General features: G+C 43.6%; 1 protein-coding gene across 4 annotated transcripts in view; it reads right to left on the reverse strand.

Moving 5' to 3' along the window:
- BIN3 (bridging integrator 3) overlaps positions 1-22,462 on the reverse strand; it is a 131,538-nt gene that overhangs the window by 38,648 nt on the left and 70,428 nt on the right. For 3 of the 4 annotated variants that reach the window (XM_028708926.2, XM_077919642.1, XM_077919643.1), the window contains exons 3-6: positions 16,345-16,385; positions 12,981-13,042; positions 6,561-6,697; positions 5,960-6,000 (exon numbers count right to left, since the gene is read on the reverse strand). In XM_028708926.2, the coding sequence (XP_028564759.1) occupies positions 5,960-6,000; positions 6,561-6,697; positions 12,981-13,042; positions 16,345-16,385 (281 nt within the window). Of the gene's footprint in view, positions 1-5,959; positions 6,001-6,560; positions 6,733-12,980; positions 13,043-16,344; positions 16,386-22,462 lie in introns of all 4 variants that reach the window. The other variant, XM_028708927.2, reaches the window with a different exon arrangement.

Consider the following 22,462-nt stretch of genomic DNA (forward strand, 5'->3'; position numbering starts at 1 on the left):
GGGGGGGGGGGTTAGGCACTGCTACTAGTAATGTAGGTTACTGGAACCTTCTAGCCTGGAAAAGCAGGGGTTGGATAAAGCTGGTCACTCAAGTGGCAAGCCTCCAGACTGGACAATTTTTGCCACACACCACTGGTTTCCAGCTGTATAGGAAACTCACTCTTGAGGAGATATAACTTAGCTTATGCAACATGCTGATTCAAACTGCTGAGGAGCAGGGGGAGCTTCCTTTTCACAGAAAAAGCAGCAGAAAGAAGTGTGAAGAGAGGCAACACCACCAGTTCTTTCTAATGAACCTCAGACTCTGCATACAACCTCTGCATCCATTTATTCTTGCTTCTGAGGATTCCTGGCTTGGGTCTGTCACAACACCCTCACCTGGTTTGGAAGCATCTCCTCTGTACTTGTTGCTGGTCTTCACAAAGGTCAAATTAACAGCAGCAGAGCTTCCCATTTTAAGCATTCCATTTTTGTCTGCTACCTCAGGCCTGGGACCGTCAATCCAGCCTTGGACCTAGTATAAATCCTGCCCACACATGCCAGTGCAACTCTGAATCTTCAGGGGAGAACTGCCAACTGTGCTAAGCAGTTAGTTAATTTGGACCCTTCCCCTCCTCTGTCTTTGTGCCAGGAGAGTCAATATATCACACCACCCCCTGCTGTGGGAGGGAGTTCTCCAGGATCCTCACGTTCTCTGCAGTGTCTCAGGTGCTCTGCAGCCTGGAAGCAGCTCCTTTCGGTGCTTTTGGGAACCACCACTCCAACCAGCTGGCAAAGCACACTAGGAAACCATGTAAGTTGCCTTGAGCATGTCTTGGTGTGACAGCTAAGGGCCAAGCTCTGAATTAGTTTTAAGCCATGATGGTCTACACAGTCTGCCTAGTCCATTCACAGGCATCAGGATCTACAATGTTGCTGTGTTTTTTTGTCTCCAAGGGTCTTTTCTTATATGGACCTTTCTACTGACATTTTAATCAGGATAACGAAAAGCTTTGCAGGAAGCAAGAGTCTTGAGCAGCAGCACAAGACTTGGTAGGAACTTAAACCTTGGAGCTGGAAGAAAACAGTTGTTTATTTAGTACTAGTGGCGTTCAGGTGGCTTAATGAGACTCAGCACAGTGAGATCAGAAGCAAGTCTTCTTGGTTTGAAAGACATCAGTTCTCTTCAGGCACTTTTGTGTGAAAGACAGCTCAGTTGGTATAGCATGAGACTCTTAATCTCTGGGTCGTGGATTCGAGCCCCACGTTGGCAAAAGATTCCTGCATTGCAGGGGGTTGGACTAGATGACCCTTGTGGCCCCTTCCAGCGCTATCATTCTGTGATTCTAAAAGGGAGTTTGTTCAACATGCAAGGTGGGGAGGCAGAGCTCTAAAGTGCAGAGGGGAGCAAAGAGGGCTCCTCATTTCATATATTCACCTTTATGGAGAGTAACACAAAGAGATGAACTCCTGCACTCACCCTCATGGCTCCCACTCATGTATTGAGGGAGCTCACTTTTAGATCACCTGAAGGAGGCTACTGTGTGAATGAGGTGCAGAATGCAAACATCCGAGCTTCTTGCATTGTTCAAAGCACAAAACGTGTCATCCACCATAGCTAGGGCACTGTACACTTGACCATCCCATCCTGGGGCAAGGGAGGAGCTGGGAGGATGCTGTAGGAACCAGGAGAGAGCAGCCTTTTGACTGAATTGGATCTGGGGTGAATTCCCCTGCCTTCCACTCTGCTCAACCCACACAGTGAAGAACACAACATTCTCCCTTAAAATTTTAAATGAACTGAAATTAACCCTCAGTAATTCCACACCAGGGGACTGTATTATCTAGGAAAAACAAAGAAATACAACTTCTGATCCTAGTAACCTCGGGAAGATGTGCCTGCCCCCTTGAGTCAGTTGCTGCTTTTGAAGAGAAGCGATTAGTCTCATCAGAGGCGCCAAACACCTCCTGGAGCTTCGTACAGCTGCACTAGAGAATAAGGTGTTTTATGCTGCACATGACTCTGATTGTAATATATTGCCGCTAACGATAATTGCGTGGATTGAATTTATCTATGTCTTTAGCTAATAAATTGTAAGGACCACCACTGAAGGGAGTAATGAAGTGCAGCTGTTAGAATCAAAGCCCATTTCTAGGTCAAGGCAAGTCTGGGAGAGGCTAGGGAGGAGGATCTCCTTTGGGAAAGCAATACCTAACAGGAAACAAGTGAAAGAATCCCAAGACAGTTTTCATTAATCTAGAAACATTATCAGAGCATTCCAAAATCAGAAAGAGGGGAGAGCACAAGCGATCGTTGCCTCTCATTAATGTTCAGATGGGTCCTGGGGCTCTTTAAAAAATGTTGTAGCATCACATATGCATTTACTCTCATTGGCTCCCCCTTGGCTTCGCATTTCACATACAGGAAGCAGAGGAAGAGAAATGATACAGATTAACCCTAAAGTGGAATGTGAAGGGGGGTGGCTTTAAAATGCAGGTTGTAACTGCACTCAACTTGCCAAACTATAAAAGGGCAAAAGTGAGGGGATCGGAAATGAGTTTGGCTTCCAGAACTGTTTCAGAGATGGGAGTTTCTGGAGCCCACGGGCTGAAGCGTTAGTCTGAGACCAAATTGTGTTTGCATCTAGTTCTCAGATAACTTAAGAACTCACTTTGGATTAACAGCCTTAATTACCAATGAGAATAAAATGAGGAAAAACATGCAACCTACCTTGCCTAGTTTTTGTGAAATTGCATGGCATGAGGATGATCTTCTAAGGCAGGAGCTACATGTTACACAAGCCAATTTGTATTCCCAAATCTGTCTTTGCCAAGTTTTGTTTTGTCAAGTAGGTTTGCTCATGTGGTGGTGGGTATTTGCAGGAGACATTAGGTTGTCAAAGTGTTTATGCACTTAACCCTTCCCCACCCACCACTTCCGCCCTACAACCCCTTTCCAGGCTCTCTCTTTTTTCCACCTTAGCTTTATACCTTTACATCTCACTGGTTACCTAGTGCAGATTTTACTACGTGTACATGAAGCAATGGTGGGGGAGGGGGACATCTGTGTGCTGAACTGGATTTAAATAGAATAAAGTTGGGAAACAAAGTAATGTATTTCCTGAATATGCAGTATGCTGTAATACAATTTTCACCGGGCATTTATTTATTTTTTCTTAACCAATGACTGTACAGACAGGAAAGTCAAATTTCCTAATCAATTCAAAAGATCCCAAGAAGTTATAGAACTTTCCCTTTTGCTATCTTGTGGCCCCTCACGGGCTCCCAGCCTGCCTTTCTGATCAGCTGGAAGTCATATACAAATGCTTCTTTGATCAGAGGTCAGCCTTGCACATCCTACAAGCAGGAACCTTTCTTGTCCAGACCTGCTTTCAGTCAAGCACTCCCATCTTCCCTTACCTTCTTTAGCCATTCTCTCCCATCGTTAGCCTACATGTCATAGTAATCCCCTCATTCATAAAGCACAATGTGAAGGGTTCAAATTCTACCCTTGAGATAGGTCTACAGTATAGTATGTTGTGTACTCTTCACAAGCCTGTTCAGGTTTTATACCTTCCAATGTGAATCCAATATCCATATCCAAGCTGACTGAGAATTACAATACTTTTTTGGGTGGGTGGGAAGAGGAAGAGATGGAATAATAGGAAAAGACAGATAAGTGAGGACAGTAAGAGCAGAAGAGGAACATGGCTGGAGACCATGAAAAATAGACAGGGTGCCTTATGGAAATCTGCTACAGTAGCTAAGAATTTTGCAATCATTTCTCATTCTTCATAGTTTCAACCAGGGTAGTCCAACATGGGGCCCATGGGCGGCCCTCGAGGCTGTTTTTGGTGGCTCTCCAGCTCTACCTCACCCAGGGCAGCACAGCCAGGCTGATGGAGATGGCAGTGAGTGAGTGTGTGCTGCAGCCAAAGGCAGGCTGCTGTGGCTGTTCCTCCTCCTCTGCTGCTGCTGCTGCTGCAGGAGCTCTGTGTGGCCACCAGGCTGCTTTTGGAGCCGCTTGGAGCATGGCCAGATCCCCAAGCAGCCAGGGCTCCAGAGCCTCCCAGGGAGTGGGCGGCACAGAGAAGAAGGGTGGGTGTTTGTCTGTGTGTGTTTCAGCATGAAAGACTTTGCTTTCTTTTTTGCAGTGCATAGAAGTTTGAGCTTTGGGATGTACCAATTGGTGGGGGAAGAGAAAGGAATTTTGGGAATAAGAAGAAGAGGAGGAGGAGGAAGAAGACACACACACACACACACACACACACACACACACACACACACTATGTACAAGTGTTTTCAAACATGAACTTCATGAAGTCCAAAACTCAAAACAACTTAACATACAATTCAGTCAAGAGTTGCCTGCACAAGTGAACAGCCAACTTCAAGGCAGACATCAATCAGCTCGTGAAGAATTCTCCAGCTCAGAAACCCCATTGATGTCTGCATTGTTAACAAATACTAATTGTTAACTATAATTGTGTATTTAATATATATATATATATATATATATTTAATTAAATACATGAAATGTGTATATTAAATAATATTAACGATATTGCGAACACTTAAATTTACAATATGGAAATTTAATCCTCCCGGGTTCTGTGCCAAAGGACTTTTGTGGCCTATTTGGTCTGAGAGGTTGGACCTCCTTGGTGTAAACAGAGTAGGAGGAAAGAGCGGCAAAGCAAGCAAGCAGAGATTCCCCAGAACCCAAATTCCGCAATGGCTTTGCTCTTGATCCCAGCACAGGGCAACCATATTAACAGCATAAGACTCTTGCTTGAGACTAGAGACAACAAAAATGTCAGGTGTAAACTAAGGTTGTTATTCAGTAATTTACCTCACTCACTACCTTATTAAAGTCATTTTATTGTCTCTTGCACTATTTCCTTGTAATCAAAGAGAGAATCTAAAGACTTCTGAAGTCATTTGGATGCAGTAACTGAAATTCTTCCTAAATTCATTTAAGGAGCCTCTAATGCTTGCTTATAGCCCTAGTAAGTGCTAATAAGACTTAAACATTTGAAAGATGCTTACAGACTTGCAAGGATAAAAGTACGCCTGCAGGGTTAGATGTATTGCTGGGTGAGGATGAGCTTCGAAACCTTTACATTTTATCAGCCTTGATAGGGGAGGTGCTACCTCCAACATAAAGATGACAGAACCCACACTGTTCATAGAATCTAAAGTTCATGCAGTTCATATATGTATAGGATTTAGATACAACTCCTTCACCAAAAGACAAGATCATCTATCCACTAAGTTAACAACCAGAACAATCCCGAAGAGAGTGGGCTGTTTGCACATTAACACCAAGCCATACTTTGGTGCTATATGCTTCAGCTAAAATTAGCCCAATGAAACCTCAGGATGGCACGCTCCCCTCTCCTTCTCCCACTCAGCCAGAAGGACTTTGCTAGCATTTACAATTGGCTTTGAAGAATCCTGGATTGTTTATACATACAAACCAGAGATCAGGAAACTCTGGTTAGTTAAACCAATCTTTAGTTCATACAGAACAAGAAGCCAGCAGTAGGGAAGCCTTTTTGCGGAAGTGCAGAAATGTCTAATGCCTTTCTTGTGCTTATTCTTGTTCATGCAAATCTGAACCAGGACGATAGACATTCTGTGATTTGTTGGCCAAATTCTACTACTAATATAACTCATGCATATTACGTAAATCTAACCACATTTCTAATGTTCTGATTCTTTATATAGACATTATAGACTTGCTTCTAATGTTTTAGAATGCTTTTCCTTCACATTTTCAATCTTCTATGAAGGCTAGAAATTGGGATCCTCATCCCCTGAATACAAAGTGGGATTTACACAGTTTCACAAGCTTTCATGGGCTTCACTTATGTTCCCTGATGGATACATGTATTGCTCGCCCCCCTGTTAAATCATGTTCCCTTGTAAGGATTGCAAAAGCACACACTGTTGCTCATACCAAAATACTGTTACTTACTTTTTCAAGGGCTCTATGACTGTCTTTTGTATTTGGTTCACCTGCCAGAAAAAGAGACATGGACAACAATAATGGATGTGAAAGACAATCTGAATTACAAGTGGGACCTGCAATGAAATGTTACAGTGCATTCTCGCCTCCTAAACAAGATTGTTGTTCTTCAGGGTTTCTGCTAGCCTGTGGCCCATCCCCAGCTTGATCCCTTTCCACTCCCCCACCCCCATGGCTTCTGCTCTCAACTTCCAGCTGACACTCAACATTCTGAACACGCTCAGTTCTCACTGGAACAGTCCACTTCTTCCTAGGATAATTAAAACAAAACCCTGCAAGCCCAAGAGTCCTAAGAATTGTATCCATGGCTAAATACCAAATTCTGCAATTTGCAGCATGATCCCAATCATGCAGACTTGTACAGCCTCTGATATACAGCCAGAAACTTTCAGTATATGCAAATTTTGACAGGCTATTTTCAGACAAGCAAAAAGGACACTTCACAACAGGTGCAGGCGGACTTGAAGGACATAATTTTTCACTCTCTCCTCTCCCCAGATAGAGACTCTCTCTCTCTCTCTCTCTCTCTCTCTCTCTCTCTCTGATTTACCTTTTCTTGGTTAAAGGAATCCATTCTCTTCATAGCTGTGTCCAGGGCCATCACCATTTCAAGAAATTTGGGGTCTTGCTCACAGAGTGGGTTCGACAGTAAGTCAGATGAGATTTTCACAGCAGACTTTGACATTGCTACAGTTGAGACAGAACCCAGGAAAGCAAGGAGTCTGTTAATGATAAAGAGCTGCACAATTATTGTTGAAACTCAAGGAAGTATGTTGCTATCAACAGGTAGGAGCTCTCAAAGGCGCTAGCTGTATAGAGGAAGGGTGAGCAAACCAGGGCCACCCTGGTGTTCTAGACTACGATTCCCATCACCCGAACCACTGTACATGTTGGCTAGCCCTGATGCAGGGTGGCTGGAACTGAAATAAGTTGCAGTTTAGAACCCCAAGCTGCCTGCCCTTCAAGGTGTAGCCCAGAACATCTGAAGAAAACTAGGTTGTCTACCAAGTTGTCTAACAGGTAAACACTTGTCTCTTTGATTGGTTCCTAATTCTGTTTGCATCATGCACACCTACTGTTGAGTACATTTGACCCCTGCCAAGTCCCTGGAAAAGATGTCGCTTTGTTCTGCATGTTGTACTTCCAACTTGAGGCACGTTTAAATGTTTTGGTGGGAATGGCAAGCTATAAAAGAAACCTCCCGTAATGTGTTTAAAACCAGGCTTAGAATGCCTGTGGGCAAAATTTGACATCTGATTATCATATCAAAATCAACACAGCAGTATTTGCATAATGCTTATATTTATTACATTTACATATTGTCTTTCTGCCAATGCACTCAACAAGGTTCAAAGCACTTGACATACATTATCTTGCTGTAATCCTTATAACTACCCTGTAAGGCAGGTCTGCATAATTAAGCTCAGAACACAGGTGTAGGCCTGAGACTAGGGGGCGGCGGGGGGGGGGGGAAGCTTGCCTAACGCCACCTGCTAAGCTCAGGACAGACACACGATCTGTACCAGGCTTCTTCAGCCACTGTACTACACAACTTCTTACTTTATAGCCTTTTCCTGTTACAAATTGCTGTCTTCATTCATTCCCACAACCACCACTTAGTAAGTACTTCCACTTTCCTAAGGCTTAGACATCATAACTTGCCTAGAGCCACCCTGAGAGCTGTTATTTGAACTCAGACCTCACTGTTCCAAGGCCAAAACTGTCAAATACTCTCCGGCAGTGAGTCAAGTGCTTCATAATCCAGCTTTTCAGGAACTCATTCATTATCTTGTTTCTACAGAATAAACTGAAACACAAAGAGCAGACACTCCAGAGTGCCTAAAATGCTAATGGGAAACTTTCCAGGAACACTAACGGATGGCTTGGAAGAAGAGTTATTAATGAATTTGTGTAATGCCAAGATAATAGCTCATATGCAATCAAGTCCATACCATTTAAACGCAGCATTTATAATACTGCACAAGTAAGGCTCTCTTTCAGATAGGCACAGACGCGCAGGGCCTGCCTTTTTCTCTAGGCTGTTAAGCGCTGCACAGTCTCACTACAGCTTTTTCAAAATGAAACAAATCACAGCCTATTAAGAGTTTGCAGCTTCCCAGTTGTTTTACAAAAATTATCTGGTGGCAGCTGTTACAAGATAATGAAAGTAAAGCAAAGGTTGCTGCACACACTTACCTAGGAGTAAGCGCCAATGAACAAAGCAGGATTTATTTCCAATAAAATATATGTAGGATTAAACTGCTAGGATAGCATTGCACATTTCAAGTGGGTCTAGCTGTGGGGAAAGTACCAGAATGAGGGCAGGAGAATGCCTCCCTCCAGAAGTTGACAAAGAAGCAGCCATGAGATCTACCTGGGAAAAGTTAAAGGTAAAGGACCCCTGGATGGTTAAATCCAATCCAATTTGACTACGGGGTGCAGCGCTCATCGCACTTCAGGCCGAGGGAGACGGCGTTTGTCTGCAGACAGCCTTCCGGATCCTGTGGCCAGCATGACTAAAACGCTCCTGGTGCAACAGAACACCGTGACGGAAGCCAGAGCGCACGGAAACACCGTTTACCTTCCCGCCACAGTGGTACCTATTTATCTACTTGCTCTGGTGTGCTTTTGAACTTCTAGGTTGGCAGGAGCTGAGACAGAGCAATGGGAACTCACTCCGTCATGGGGATTTGAACTGCCAGCCTTCTGATCGGCAAGCCCAATAGGCTCAGTGGTTTAGACCACAGCGCCACCCATATCCATTACATTACCTGAGCCTGGGTTCAAATCCCAGTTGTAGTGACTTCCATAGATGTCAACTGGAGGTTTATGGCTTGCTTCAGTCTCCTTCACAGGAAATGCCCTTCCCCCCGTCCCGATTTCCCTTGTTGTGTAATGCCACACTGCCCCCACACAGTACATGTTAAATAAGTTTTTTGTACTCTTAGCAAACCCACACCCAGTTTTTCCCTAGTGTGGGGAGCAGCACATCTCCAGGAAGGAAATCCAGGCTGAATGCTTCCCCTTGACATAAAGATGGCAACTGATGACAGAAAATAGAGCTGATAAGACCAGGCCTGTTAATAGAAATAGGACAATGTGACTACAGCGGTACCTTGGGTTAAGTACTTAATTCGTTCCGGAGGTCTGTTCTTAACCTGAAACTGTTCTTAACCTGAAGCACCACTTTAGCTAATGGGGCCTCCTGCTGCCACCGGAGAATGATTTCTGTTTTCATCCTGAAGCAAAGTTCTTAACCTGAAGCACTATTTCTGGGTTAGCAGAGTCTGTAACCTGAAGCGTATGTAACCTGAAGCATATGTAACCTGAGGTACCACTGTACATCACTCTAATTGCTCCTCATTCTAATCTAACAATCATGTTTCTAGAATTATCATTCTGCATCAGCCACATTTAGTAGTTAGAGCAGGAGTGACTAACCTGCAGCCCTCCAGCTGTCGTTGGAATCCATCACCCTTTCACTCAAGCTAGCATGGTCAAAGATCGGGGCCAATGAGAGTGGTGCCCAGCTGCATCTTAAGGGCCACAGGTTAGTCACTCCTAGGCTGTGGCTTTGGATTAGGACTGGGAAGATCTAGGTTCAAATCCCCACACAGTTGTGAAGCTGTGTGAGTGGCCTTGGCCCAGTCACGACCTCTGAGCTTCTCCTACCTTACAGTGTTGCTGTAAGGGTAAAATGAGACGGAAGAAGCGAGTGATCAGCTCAGTGAAGTAAACGCAATAAAAAATATATAACTAGTATCTCTATTAGTGAAACTAATATAAATTGTGTATCCAATCAGGATGGCAAAACATAGCACCATTACTTACTTAGAAGGCCTACAAAGTGCTTTTTATTAAGATATCATTTCCATTTCATCGTGCATTTGGGGAGGGGTGAGGTAAGACCTCTTCTGTTCGCCATTTGACAGCATATTTTGCAGTTAGATTGTTTTATCATTTTAAATGAAAAGTGATTCGATATATTGTATGCTATTGGTTGCTGTACATTGCCTGGGGATCCCTTTAATATGAAAGTCTTATTAGAAATAAAATAAAATAAAATAAAACTACACAAATAGCATAATCATCTAGGTAAAAATATCAATTTGCAGCACTTGTTTGGGTGGAGCACTGCTGGTAAAAATAAAATTGGGTTTTCATGGAAGGAAAATGTCTAAGGAGACGTAAGGAGTGTGTTGAATCTCCTACTCTTTATAACCACATCCAGTAGGGTGGAGGGAGGGCAGGATATAATATCAAAGAATCATAGAATCCTAGAGTCGGAAGGGACCTCAAGGTGCCACCCCCCTGCAATGCAGGAATTCCAGCTGAAGCGTCCATGACAGATGACCATCCAATCTCTGCTTTAAAACCTCCAAGGAAGGAGAGTTCACAACATCCCGAGGGAGATTGATATAAATTTAATAAATAGATTTTAAAAAGACAGTTAAGAAAAGCAGTAGGAAATTAAGAACTAAAGAAGAAAGGTGACAAATTAAAACGGGAGAAATAATGAAAGAACTTGTTGATTTGGCAAATATAAGGAATTTGGGTAAGGGCATTGGGTTTTTGGAGACCACATGCAGACACAAAATAGCATTTATTTTTTGTGTTGTGATTTTGTCCTGTGAACCGCCCTGAGACCAGTGGGTATAGGGCAGTATACAAATTAAATAAACAATGATGGTGATGATGATAACAAAAATATATTTCTCAAAGTCACTGATCACTTTGTAGCCATGCTTGTGATGTTCCCTTGTGTATTTGCTGCCGGTGAAGTATTTGCCAGGAGTGCTGCTACCCATTCAGCTGGAGTAACCAAGTTATTTGCAGCAGAAGCTGGATATCTGACCCAAGGCTGACCAAGTCCAACATGAGAGTACCGGTCAAGTAAACAACCATCCTTCCATCAATGCAATGGAAGGACTGGATGCACAGAGGAATGGGACATAGCACAGCTAATACATAGCCAGACTTATGCTGGACCTGGGAAAATATAAACTGTTCAATCCAACTAAACAGCCAGCTCTCACAGTTACTGGGAGTGGAGGAAGCAATGCTCCAGAGGGTTTGAATGTGTAATTAGGTTTTGCCAAACAGCATCCAGCCAGATTTGGATTTGTCCCAGTTTCCACTCACTAGTAGGAAGGACAAGCAAAACAAAGAAATAGCCACTGTCAGTCCATAATTCAGGATGACATGCCTCCGAATGCAACATCCTCTCTTGCTATCTGGGCAAGAGTCTGAGCTGATTTGTGATGATGCCACACAGCTGAAGGGGGAGTGGGGCGGGGGAGAGAGAATCCTCCCACAGATCCTTTGGGGTTTGAAGTGATCCATATAAAACACCCACTGAAAGGGAGGAGAGAGGAATTCTCTGCAAGGAAAATCTTACTGGGCAACTGTAACAATGGACTAGTGGGAGACTTTCTAAAAAAGTTTTGAGTTGTTTCTTCATGACCTGAACCATTTGTGCTTTCTGTGTGTGGGTGTGCAGATATGGCTTTAAGTGTGCAGGGCAGGAGTTCCCCTACAAACATCCCTATCAGCAGTGATGATTGGAGTTGCAGTCCAGCAACATCTGGAGGGCCATCCTTCACGTAGCGCCTATAAGAGATGGAGACTGTAACTGCCCTGGACGCCTAGCACACCTGCCCCACAACGTCTGAACAGGGTCAGCGCACACAGGGCCAAAGACAAGCAGCTGCAGTCTGAAAAGTCATGTAACGAGGCCGTCACACTTTGAGCTGTATACGTATAGGTCCCTTCTTTTAAAGGGATGTACAAATGTAAGGTAAAGAGGAGCAAGTGTAATCTCCCCCTTACAGTAAGCTCTACACACTTAGAGGCATCTTTGTCTAAACCAGGTATGGGCCCTGTTGTTGCTGCTGGACTCCAATTCCCATCAGCCCTGCACACCCAGCCAATGGTCAGAAATGTCTAGCAACATTTGGTGGACCACAGTTTCCCATTCCTGTTATATGGTTTGCTGCCATTCTTAGCATTGCTGAGCACATTCAAGGTCAAAAAGAAACCCAAATTCTAACCTTTGCAAACATGTATTCTGTATTCTTGGGGTGGAGGGTAGAAATGGAAACTGTAAGATTCATTCCTCTTGCATAGTTGCAAGAATAGTTTAAATAAGGTTTATTTTATTTTATAACTTGCCTTTCAGACCATTAGCTGCCTTTGGGATTGACAACACTGCATTTTCCAGCTTTTCACATAGCACCCTCCCAGTTTCATTCTTTAGAAAAACTGTTATTTTCTACACATGGCCATTTCCCAAAGACTGGAGGTGGAGAACTACTAAGGATTTATGGGTTCAGAGGAATGAGAAGCCTCATTTTTGTTCCTATAACCAGCAGCAATGGCAAAATATCCGCAATTGGATGAAACACACTGTGGACCACCAAACCATACTCGGTGGTTACTGATTTCCTTTCTGATTTCCTTTATCACAAGCCTCTGCCTTCACCTTGTACGGTCTCCTTGCTTTAGATGCATCACTGGGCAATAGGGTTGAATGGGGTTCATGAGGAAGAAGTTACACGAGCATAGAAACAAGGGGCCAATGCACAAAAGTACATAAACACCTGGAGGCCAGACGTTTTTCTCTGAAATTTCTGAAGCAAACAGCTGTGTCAGTAAATTAAGAGAGACACAGAGAGAGCCAGCCAGCATGCTCATGACTTCTTATGCTTATCACTCTGTCCCGGCCAAATGAAGCTAAGTCATGCATTAGCCAGAAACTTTCTTAATATTGTATCCATACAGGTCAATGAAATGGATTTGCTATTGATTCACACTGGTTTATTGGTAAGCCACAGTTTAAAGTGTCTTTTTGTAAAAGGAAGCATTCTGACCACTGAGAAATGGATGAATCACAGCTCCACAATGTATGTGCAACAAAACCCTAGAAAAAGATCCTTGTCGGCTTAGTCTCCATTTAATGTGTTCATCTTACCTAGGTCTGCGTCTGTGCTTTTCTTCATATCCTTTTGGAGTTTCTTAGTTTGATCTTCCAGCCTAAAACAGAAAATTGAGATTTGTTTTGGGGTTGTTGTTGTTGTGTGTGTGTGTGTGTGTGTGTGGTGAGAGAATTCTTACTATTGGGCAATCTACAAATGACTCAGGAGGAGAGAAGCAGTGGGGCAGTGGCCAGTTCAAGACTGCAATACAGAGAAGGAAGGATGGCCGGAGGAGGAAAGATACAGAAGTAATGCTTGAAATAAAGCATTTGCTTGGCCACCTGTTTTAAGAAATAATTACCGTATTTTTCTGTGTATTAGACTAGGTTTCCCCCCTAAAAAATAATGTCAAAAATTAGGAGGAATCTCATACTCTGGGCCATCGCCCCCCATGTTCTTAAATCTGAGTCCCCCAAAATAGGGGGCGTCTTATACATGGGGATGTCTTATAGACGGGAAAATACGGTACCTCTGAGCAACCGACCTTGCAAATGTTATGAAACTGGAAGTGTGTTCTTAAAAAAATAAATCAATGGGCCAAAAAGGACTGTCGTAAGTATGAGCAGGGAGATAGGCTAGCAACAACATGGGGCTAGTAATTTTGGAGGATTAAGCTGGAGTAAGAATACAAAACAGGGAGAAGCAGGCAAGATTAAAGAGGTTGATGGTTAATAGAGAACATTTCTTTTTTATTATTTATAATCGTGACTGTATTTTCCAAAAAGTATTCAGATGCAGCATATATCATAGTCATTACAACCCAAAATACAAACAAATACTTTTGTTTCACCCCCACAGCCCTCTCCCCAAGAGTCTACAGAACCAATCTGTTGACTACTGCTCAGCATGCAACCTGGTTACAAAAGAAAACCCAATTTAACACTCCTTCATTTATAGCCTAAAATTTAAAATACGAGACTGACCGATACTGAGTAGGAATCAATCTATTATTTTCCTATGCATTAATGAACTAAAAAAATGGATACCAGAGTGTTACAAAAGGGTATCATTTTTACTGATCACATATTGTAGCAAGCTTTTCAAAAGAGCAATCTTCCAAATCTGTTGATACCAATATTACAGATCCTGAAATTTAACGTCTTTCCAAAGCCTCACAATTGTAACACGGGATGCTTGAAATCAGTTCCTGGGGTTTTGATTTTGCGACACACTTGTGTTCTTTTCCTGTCTCAGCCTTCTGTTGTTCAGTTTGCAAACACGGACTGGCTGTTCTGTATATATGGTTGTATAAGATGGGGGGGGGGGGAGTCAAAAGTATTTGGAGGTATTTTAGTTGAGAGAGGGAAAAGGTGTCTAACAGTGAAAAGCTATAATTCCACTATCCAACAAGGATGAACTAGTACTTGGGACACATGAAGCCCTTTTTTCCAAATTGTTTGAATCTCTCTACTGTACTGAGATCATCTTCTGAGGCCTTTCTTCCAATGGCTCCCTGTTTGTGGAATGCTCTCCTCAGGAAGGTTCACCTGAAGCCTATTTACCTTGAGGCGCCTGGCAAAAATGTTCCTTTTCAACCAGGCCTTTGGCTGATTAACATCCAATGCCCTTTTAAAATGTGTTTGGGGGGATTATCGGGTTGTTTTTGTTTTGATTATGTATTTGGTGATTTTATCTTGCAATTTGATCTTGTGAACTGCCCTGAGGGCAATATATACATTTAATAATAATAATAATAAAGTACAAGGAAGGGCCCTGAAGTTCAAGTCACTAGAAACAGTAAATGATTTTCCTGTTTGATGTGAAATGTGACCTGAGTCCAATAGTGCGTCATACAAACATGCTTCTACTTTGCCTCACACACAGAAGCAAGCATTACTGCTTTCTTTTACCAGAGAACAACAAATGGGCACATGCAAACATCCAGATTTGGAAATATCAGGTAGGAAATAGTATCTACCCGATTTGATCATTCCTTGGTCTGCTGATTTCCTTCTTGCTGTTCAATGGTGATGTAAGTTAAGAAAATGGCTATCAGCTACTAGCAAAACAAATGGATGTCGCACACCGTTTTTTTTGCGGGGAGGGGGAGCAACACTTCATTGCAGAATTGAGACTGGAGTGAGGAACGTATTTGCAAGAGGAACAGATTATAAGACAATTCCAACCAAGGTGAAGTGACTCACCAAAAAGAGGAAGCCAATTTCAAGTTCAAAAGCCAGGCAGAGCTTCAAATGAGAGGAAATCTGAGCTGCTTCATGTTACAAAACTCCTGCACAGAAGGCATTTGTCTTGTATAGGCATTAACATGTTTGTGTGCAACTAACCATAAAGCATGACATATAAGCACACGATAGAGGTGTCAGGAAGCTGTACAGAGTTGTAGCTTCCCAGAGCATGGGGAATTGGGGCTGACCAGCAGGCTAGATCCCCATCTCCCCCACCACCTGTGGACCAACTTCGAAAGGTTGCCAGGATCACCACCTGATGTCATCATAGCTGCAGGTATTTGGCATCTATCAAAAGGAAGTTACTCTAGCAACCTATCAGCTGATCAGTGAAGACTTTGAAGACACACTTTCAGCGCCAATTAGATGATTGATTCGGGGAGCATATCTTCAAAGAGGCTTCCTGTAACCACCAATCAGCTGATCATCACTACCAGGAAGCCCCTATCAAGTCTTTGCAGAGGGGGAACTGCTCTGAAACCAGAGTGTTTCCCATGTAGAGAAGGCAGTTTGTATTCAAAGTGCTGGGAAAGGACTTTGAATGCAAACTGCTTTCTCAGGAGACAATAAATGCTCCATTTTGAAAGGAATTTTTTTAAAAAGAAAGCAGTTTGGATTTAAAATGCTGGAAGAAGTGCTTTAAACTGAAGTCACTTCCTCCTGCCCCTTAGGCTACACCCTGGAGTTCCTGAAGCATTTCCAACTCCCAACTGCAGCCTATACCAAGCGTTTGTCAGGGCTTCGGTTGGGCGGGGCTCCCTTCAAACCACACCAATCAACTGATCAGCAGGGCTTGCAGACAGCCCTGGGCTGCACTTTGAAACCCCCATGATCAGCTTCACAAGTTTCACAGGCACCACCTATCAAGTGACAGCTGAAAACCTCTTTTGGGCCTAGCTGCAATTTTAGCTGCCACACAGGGGCCAAACGGGGAGGCCTGGTGGGCCGAAGGGTCCTCACTCTTGCCTTACAGACATGCAAATTCAAGTGCAATTACCTATACAGAAATCAATATTTCATGTCTTTCATGATGTTTGAGAAACAACCCTTAGTCCTAACAGTCACAAGGAATCCAGGGTGAAGCAAAAAAACAAACCAGAACAGGCAAGCTTTAAGGATGGATAGAGAACACAACAAGAATGGAACTACAACAAGCTGAATTAAGAACACTTACTGCTGCAGCTTCCCATACTCCCGCTCAAAATCTCTCTCGACCTGCGAAAAGGAACAGAAGCCAAATCAGCTAAAAACGTTGGAGTATAATTAAAACAAACAAAAAGAAAGAAAGAAAACCACCACTCCACCCAATGCAGCCAGCATGCCATCTTTCCAAGTGTAAAGCCCAAGAATAGACTAGTCTACAAATAGCAATACATAAAGCACATCAAATTCCACTCAAGCATCTTACTTGCTAAGGGCTCCCCCCATAATCTGTAGAAAACATATCACCCATGGTTGGCATGAAAAGGGCTTTACGTCTCCAGAACCACGGCTAGAAATCGAAAACAAAATATCTAATATTTATATGAATCCCCCACCTACATGGGAATTTATTTTCTGATTCTCAACAGCAATCAGATGACGGGAAAATTAGTACTGAATGGTTTGCAGAGCAATTCAAACATCTCCCCCCCCCCCATAACCCACTCATGAAGACATATTTAGAAGCAATATTTAGTTTTTTTTTATTAAAAAAAACAACCCACACACAAAATGCTCATAAAGAGTAACTGGAATTCAGATATTGGCAGAGCAGACAGAGGAAAGCTGTGAGGGGTCCACTTTGGTTCAATAAGTATTGCTCACTATGATTCAGCTGTGAGGCTGTCCATACAGTAAGATCTCTGGTAGATAATCTTGCTTGAAAGCTTTTTCTTAAACAGAAGAAAACACACATTCATATAATTCTGGCTTATTGAGGTGCACAAAAGAGGGTCTTCTAGCAGGGCATTCTTGCAAGCTACAGCTCACATTGGACACTTGAGTTGCAAGGTGTGGCAATAGCAGACACACCACACAGTCTTAAACCACTACAAGTCCTAAAAAAAAGGAAGCAGAACTAGGCAGGTAGCCAGCTGACCACAGAACTGCATTTATCATACAGCTCAAATGCAATCAAACTGCATCACAACTGTACAAGGCTTCTTGCACACCCGTTTCTTCTGCTTTTGGGGCCAATGGTCGTTGAAGGCAAGATGAAGTCAGGATGGTGCACAAAAAGTCTAGTGTACCTGGAAGTATAACAAGATTGTTTTCTTCTGCTTCCACTAGGATTTCAGGGCCAAGAGATTCAGAAGTGCATAGCTTCTGATGGCAAGGGGAATCCAAGAACAGGGCCCAATTCCCCACTGCCACTCACCAAAAAAGAAGGTGCAATGCATATTTGGCCTGCATTTCTACCAAAGAGTTCAGAGCACTAGTTTAATCTCAGAACCCTCCTGTGGGGAAAGTGAGACTACGATGCGTCCAAGGCTATCCATCCACTGAAACACACAGCTGAACAGGGATTGGAACGTGGTTTCCCATATACAAACATTATTCTACAGTGCAAGAGCTAACATTAGACTTGGCTCACCAAGTCAAAGAGGAGTGGTGTCAATAGCTGTTCAGGCAACTGTCCACCTTATGCTATAAGATGAAGGAGGAGTGCGCAGCAGTCACATAATTATCAGTGTATTGTGACCTCATGTTGTTGTTGTTGTTGTTTAATTAAATTTTTATAGCACCCTTCATCAAAAGGTTAAAGGGAAGTTTACAATACAAAAACACAAAAAACATACCACAGTAATAAACAGAAACAAGAATCTCTGCACATGCAGAGTTTAAATGGGCATAGATGGTTCGATTAGTCAGTTCAGTGATAAACAGCTGGTTTTCCTAGGGAAAAGAGTGGGACCCCCCCAAAAACCCAAAACCCCTGCTTGGACATGGACCTAGAAATCCTGGAGTTGTGCCTAGAAAGTGCGACACAAAGGAAAGCGTGGATGGACCCTCAACCGAGAGTCCTTTCCTGCTTCAAAACATCCTTTGCCACTGTTAACTAATACATTAGAAGTATTAAGATGGGAAACAAACGCCACTTTAATTTTGGAAAATCGGAGTTGCTCATTTTAACTGAGCAATTTCCAACAATTTCCTTTGCAAAGGAAAATGCTTTATATCTGGGGAATCTTAAGAGAAAGCAGAAAATTACCCTGGAAAAAATCAAGTAGTTTGAACTTTCTATTAGTTCTTGCTCTTTAAAAAAACAACAACACCCATGCAAGTGACAATTTTTCTTTCATTCCTTCTACCTCAGCTCTGGTCTTTAGGGCATTTTCATGTGCTTTCCTCGTTCAGCATTTGCCACCCACACCTCAATGTTAATGAGTGCTGAATATCATCTTCTAAGTATCATTTCCTCGAATACTCCTTACCCCCCACTACTTTACTCAATATTGCCATCAGCAAAACTTTCCAAACCTTAAGACATCATCCAAAATGACTGCTACTACATCATCTATTTGCAGGTTAGATCCCCAAGACTCTGCAGGGAACTGTGTAGTTTTTATATTTTAAAAGTGAGAGTGCAGTGTAGCCTAATGTCCTCCGAAGCAAGGCTCGTTACCAAACTTCAAATCCTGCACAAGGAATTAAACTTGGCTAGCCTAAACCTTGATCAATGCTGGCGCTGTGTACCTTCCGTGATAAAGGAGGGTAAAGTGCACTCCATGGAGAGGCCTGTTCCTGCCACATCTGGCTCCCAATCACGTAGCAGAGTGGTTGCTGTCAGACTAGAACCAAAAGGTTCAACTGAATCATTAGCTGACCATGAAACTTCGTGGGTGAAGTAGAGCTAGTCAAGATTTCTCAGCTTTAACCTACTTCACAGGGTTCCTATGAGGATAAAATTAGGAGGTGCCCAAAGGGTATACCACCTTGAATTCCCTGGCAGAAGGGTGGGACAAACATGTAATAAACTTCAAAGTAAAATTACAGTTAACAGAGTGTGCTAAATCTGTATTGGACCTGGAAGGCTCCACAATCTGCACCACTGAGGACCTGCACAAGCTGAAGCTTTGAACAGATATAATTCATTATCTAATTAATGTACTATACAATAGATAAAAGGTACTGTACAGATTAGATGAACTACACAAGCACTCTGGGTCCATGAAATAAGCACTGTGCAAATGGCATGCTCTTAAGAGGCTATGACTGGGCACTGGCTTGGGGGTGGCAGACTGCTCTCAGGTAAGTAAAAAATATTGCCTACACACAGACAATAAGTGAAAGGAATGGGAGGTTTTATTGTCACAAGATCAAATGAAGTGCAAGTCAGCATGCCATGAAAAGCAGGAAAATGTTGCATGCTCCTATAACCAGAATACGAAAAAAGAGTAAGGATCCTAGCACACACAACTATGCCACAGGCATTCACAATCCAAAGCTATCAGATGCAACAAGCAATAACTAAAGAAATGGGAATACTTCAAATTAAAATCCCCACTTGGTTTCTAATTAACACTGCTACAAGGCCATCACCATTTCAAAGCAAAGGCCTGCAGATGTAAATCGTCTCCTGCTTTTCTGGCAACCTCCATGAAAAGAATATTGGTTTGCAAGTTTGAGTGTCCCGAGGCATCGCAATCAGATGGCTATTTCAGCTGCGCTGGCTGATACACACTTCATGAAACCGTACCTATTCTGTGTGAACTACTACAGAACTACTGCCATTAGTGGAAAAATTATGTACAAGCAAAAAAGTCTGCCCACTGCCAAAAATGGACTTCCTAGGAATTGGGGCTGGAACAGTGCGTAGGATGTTTGCACTGCCCCTGCCTGTGCTGCAGGCTTGCCAAAATCCACAGCAGCTGATGCCTTCAGGTCAGGTAACAAGCACAAAAAGAGCCTCCCTAAATTTCTATGGGTGTTCCGGTGGTAAAAAATAGCTGCTGAATTGTTGCTTCTATTTATATGCCCATGTGGGAACTGTCCTGGTTGCCTTAGAAGGCAGGGTGACACAGGTGTCCACACTGGCGATCAACTCAAGAGACCCTGCCAAAAAACTTATCACACAAAAATGCATATCTTACAGAAGCAAGAAACACCTGGGCCTGATGTGAAGTCTATGCAAGTGTCTTTATTTTCACACAGGCAAATTTCTAAGGTTTTTTTTTTAAAAAACAGTTCAATCACCTTTTTCTATTCTTTCACACATGTGCACACACAGAGAGAATAAATTAGTTTGTTCTAGCTAAAAGGATTCCGGTAGTGTGTGATGAGAGTCTACTGAGAGCCACTACAAGTCAGAATAACAGACAGCATTGGACGAGATGCACAAACAGGCAGACCTGACGATAAAAGGCAGTTTCCTGTGTTCTTAAAGGTAAAGGTAAAGGTACCCCTGCCCGTACGGGCCAGTCTTGACAGACTCTGGGGTTGTGCGCCCATCTCACTCAAGAGGCCGGGGGCCAGCGCTGTCCGGAGACACTTCCGGGTCACGTGGCCAGCGTGACAAAGCTGCATCTGGTGAGCCAGCGCAGCACACACGGAAATGCCGTTTACCTTCCCGCTAGTCAGCGGTCCCTATTTATCTACTTGCACCTGGGGGTGCTTTCGAACTGCTAGGTTGGCAGGCGCTGGGACCGAGCAGCGGAAGCGCACCCCGCCACGGGGATTCGAACCGCCGACCTTCCGATCAGCAAGCCCTAGGCGCTGAGGCTTTTACCCACAGCGTCACCTGCGTCCCTCCTGTGTTCTTAGGTTGTGAGTATAGTGAAGGCATCACAGAGCAGGGCAGCACATGGAGAGAAAGATGGAAATACTACCAATATCTACCATGTGGCCCTCCCAAGGTTGCCCCAATCCAGGGGTAGGCAACCTAAGGCCCGGGGCTGGATCCGGCCTAATCGCCTTCTCAATCTGGCCAGCAGACGGTCTGGGAATCAGCGTGTTTTTACATTAGTAGAATGTGCCCCTTTATTTAAAATGCACCTCTGGGTTATTTGTGGGGCCTGCCTGGTGCTTTTACATGAGTAGAATGTGTGCTTTTATTTAAAATGCATCTCTGGGTTATTTGTGGGGCATAGGAATTCGTTTATTATTATTATTATTATTATTATTATTATTATTATTATTATTATTATTATTATTTCAATATACTTCAGCCCACCACATGGTCTGAGGCTGAAAAAGGTTGCTGATCCCTGCCCCAGTCAGTATAGTCAAGGAAGATGGGAGAGTAGGGAGTTCAATAATACCTGGAAGAGGTGCTATTTTTTGAAGAAGAAAAAGGTGCCAGAGCTCCCTCCTCACTTCCCACCCACTGCAAGCTCTTCTGTGGCAGGAAGGCTGTTGCACTCTCAGTGCGCTCTCGCTCACGCTCTCTCTCTCTCTCTCTCTCTCACACACACACACACACAGATGGGGAAAGCAATGCACGGGGGGGCGGGGGGGGGGGAGGCCAGCAAGAAAGCGGAATGAGGTGCCCAAGGGAAAAGAGAAGGAAGGGGGGAGCAGGGAGAACAGTGCAACCCCCCCAGCACTGCTGCCACTGCCTGAGCCCAAACCAGAGACACGTCAAGATGACACACACAGCTGGGCCGTCACATGGCCTCCCGGGGGCCGCGGTTGGGCTTCGTGTCCTGGAGGCTCGGACTTGCACTGACCTCCCCACCCTCAGCCTCCCATCCACTTCTCCTTTCCCGCCCTGGCAGCTGCTGGCAGCAGGGGCAGAAGGAGCGGGGCAGGGGCAGGAAGCCAGCCCGCAATGCCGCCTGCCACCTGAGAGGAGCTCCAGCTCCAGCTGAAAAAAGCCTTGCTTTGTAGGCCATGGATTCCCCATTCTTGATCTATATGTAAGCAAAGTACTGTACTTATTTGGGAAAACCCAATCATCCCCCAGAGGCAAATCAATTAGTGATGCCTCAGTATCATTCCATACTTTCTGTGGTTTTCTTTTCTTTTTTACTTTTAATTTCAAGTTGTCTAGGGAACACCGTAGTGCTGCAGAAATAAGATATCAATACAGTAAATAAATAGCTCAATGGTCCAGCACACACTTTGTGGAAGGAAAGTCCAAGGCTCAGTTCCGAGCATCCCTGTTAAAGAGACATCTCAGAAGACCTGTGCCTGAGATCTTGGAGGAAGAGTCTGTTGCCCATCAGGACAGATGCTACTCAGCTAGGTTGCTACCACTAACTTTACAAACTTATTAGCAGAAGATAAGTGGCACCAAAGATAGTCCTATAAGCAGACAGCACAGCCTGCCTATAAAACAACTTGTGCAACCAAGCCTTACTAAGTTGTAG

Source organism: Podarcis muralis, chromosome 15 (genome assembly GCF_964188315.1).
Source record: "Podarcis muralis chromosome 15, rPodMur119.hap1.1, whole genome shotgun sequence".
In the NCBI taxonomy this organism is placed as follows: Eukaryota; Metazoa; Chordata; class Lepidosauria; order Squamata; family Lacertidae; genus Podarcis; species Podarcis muralis.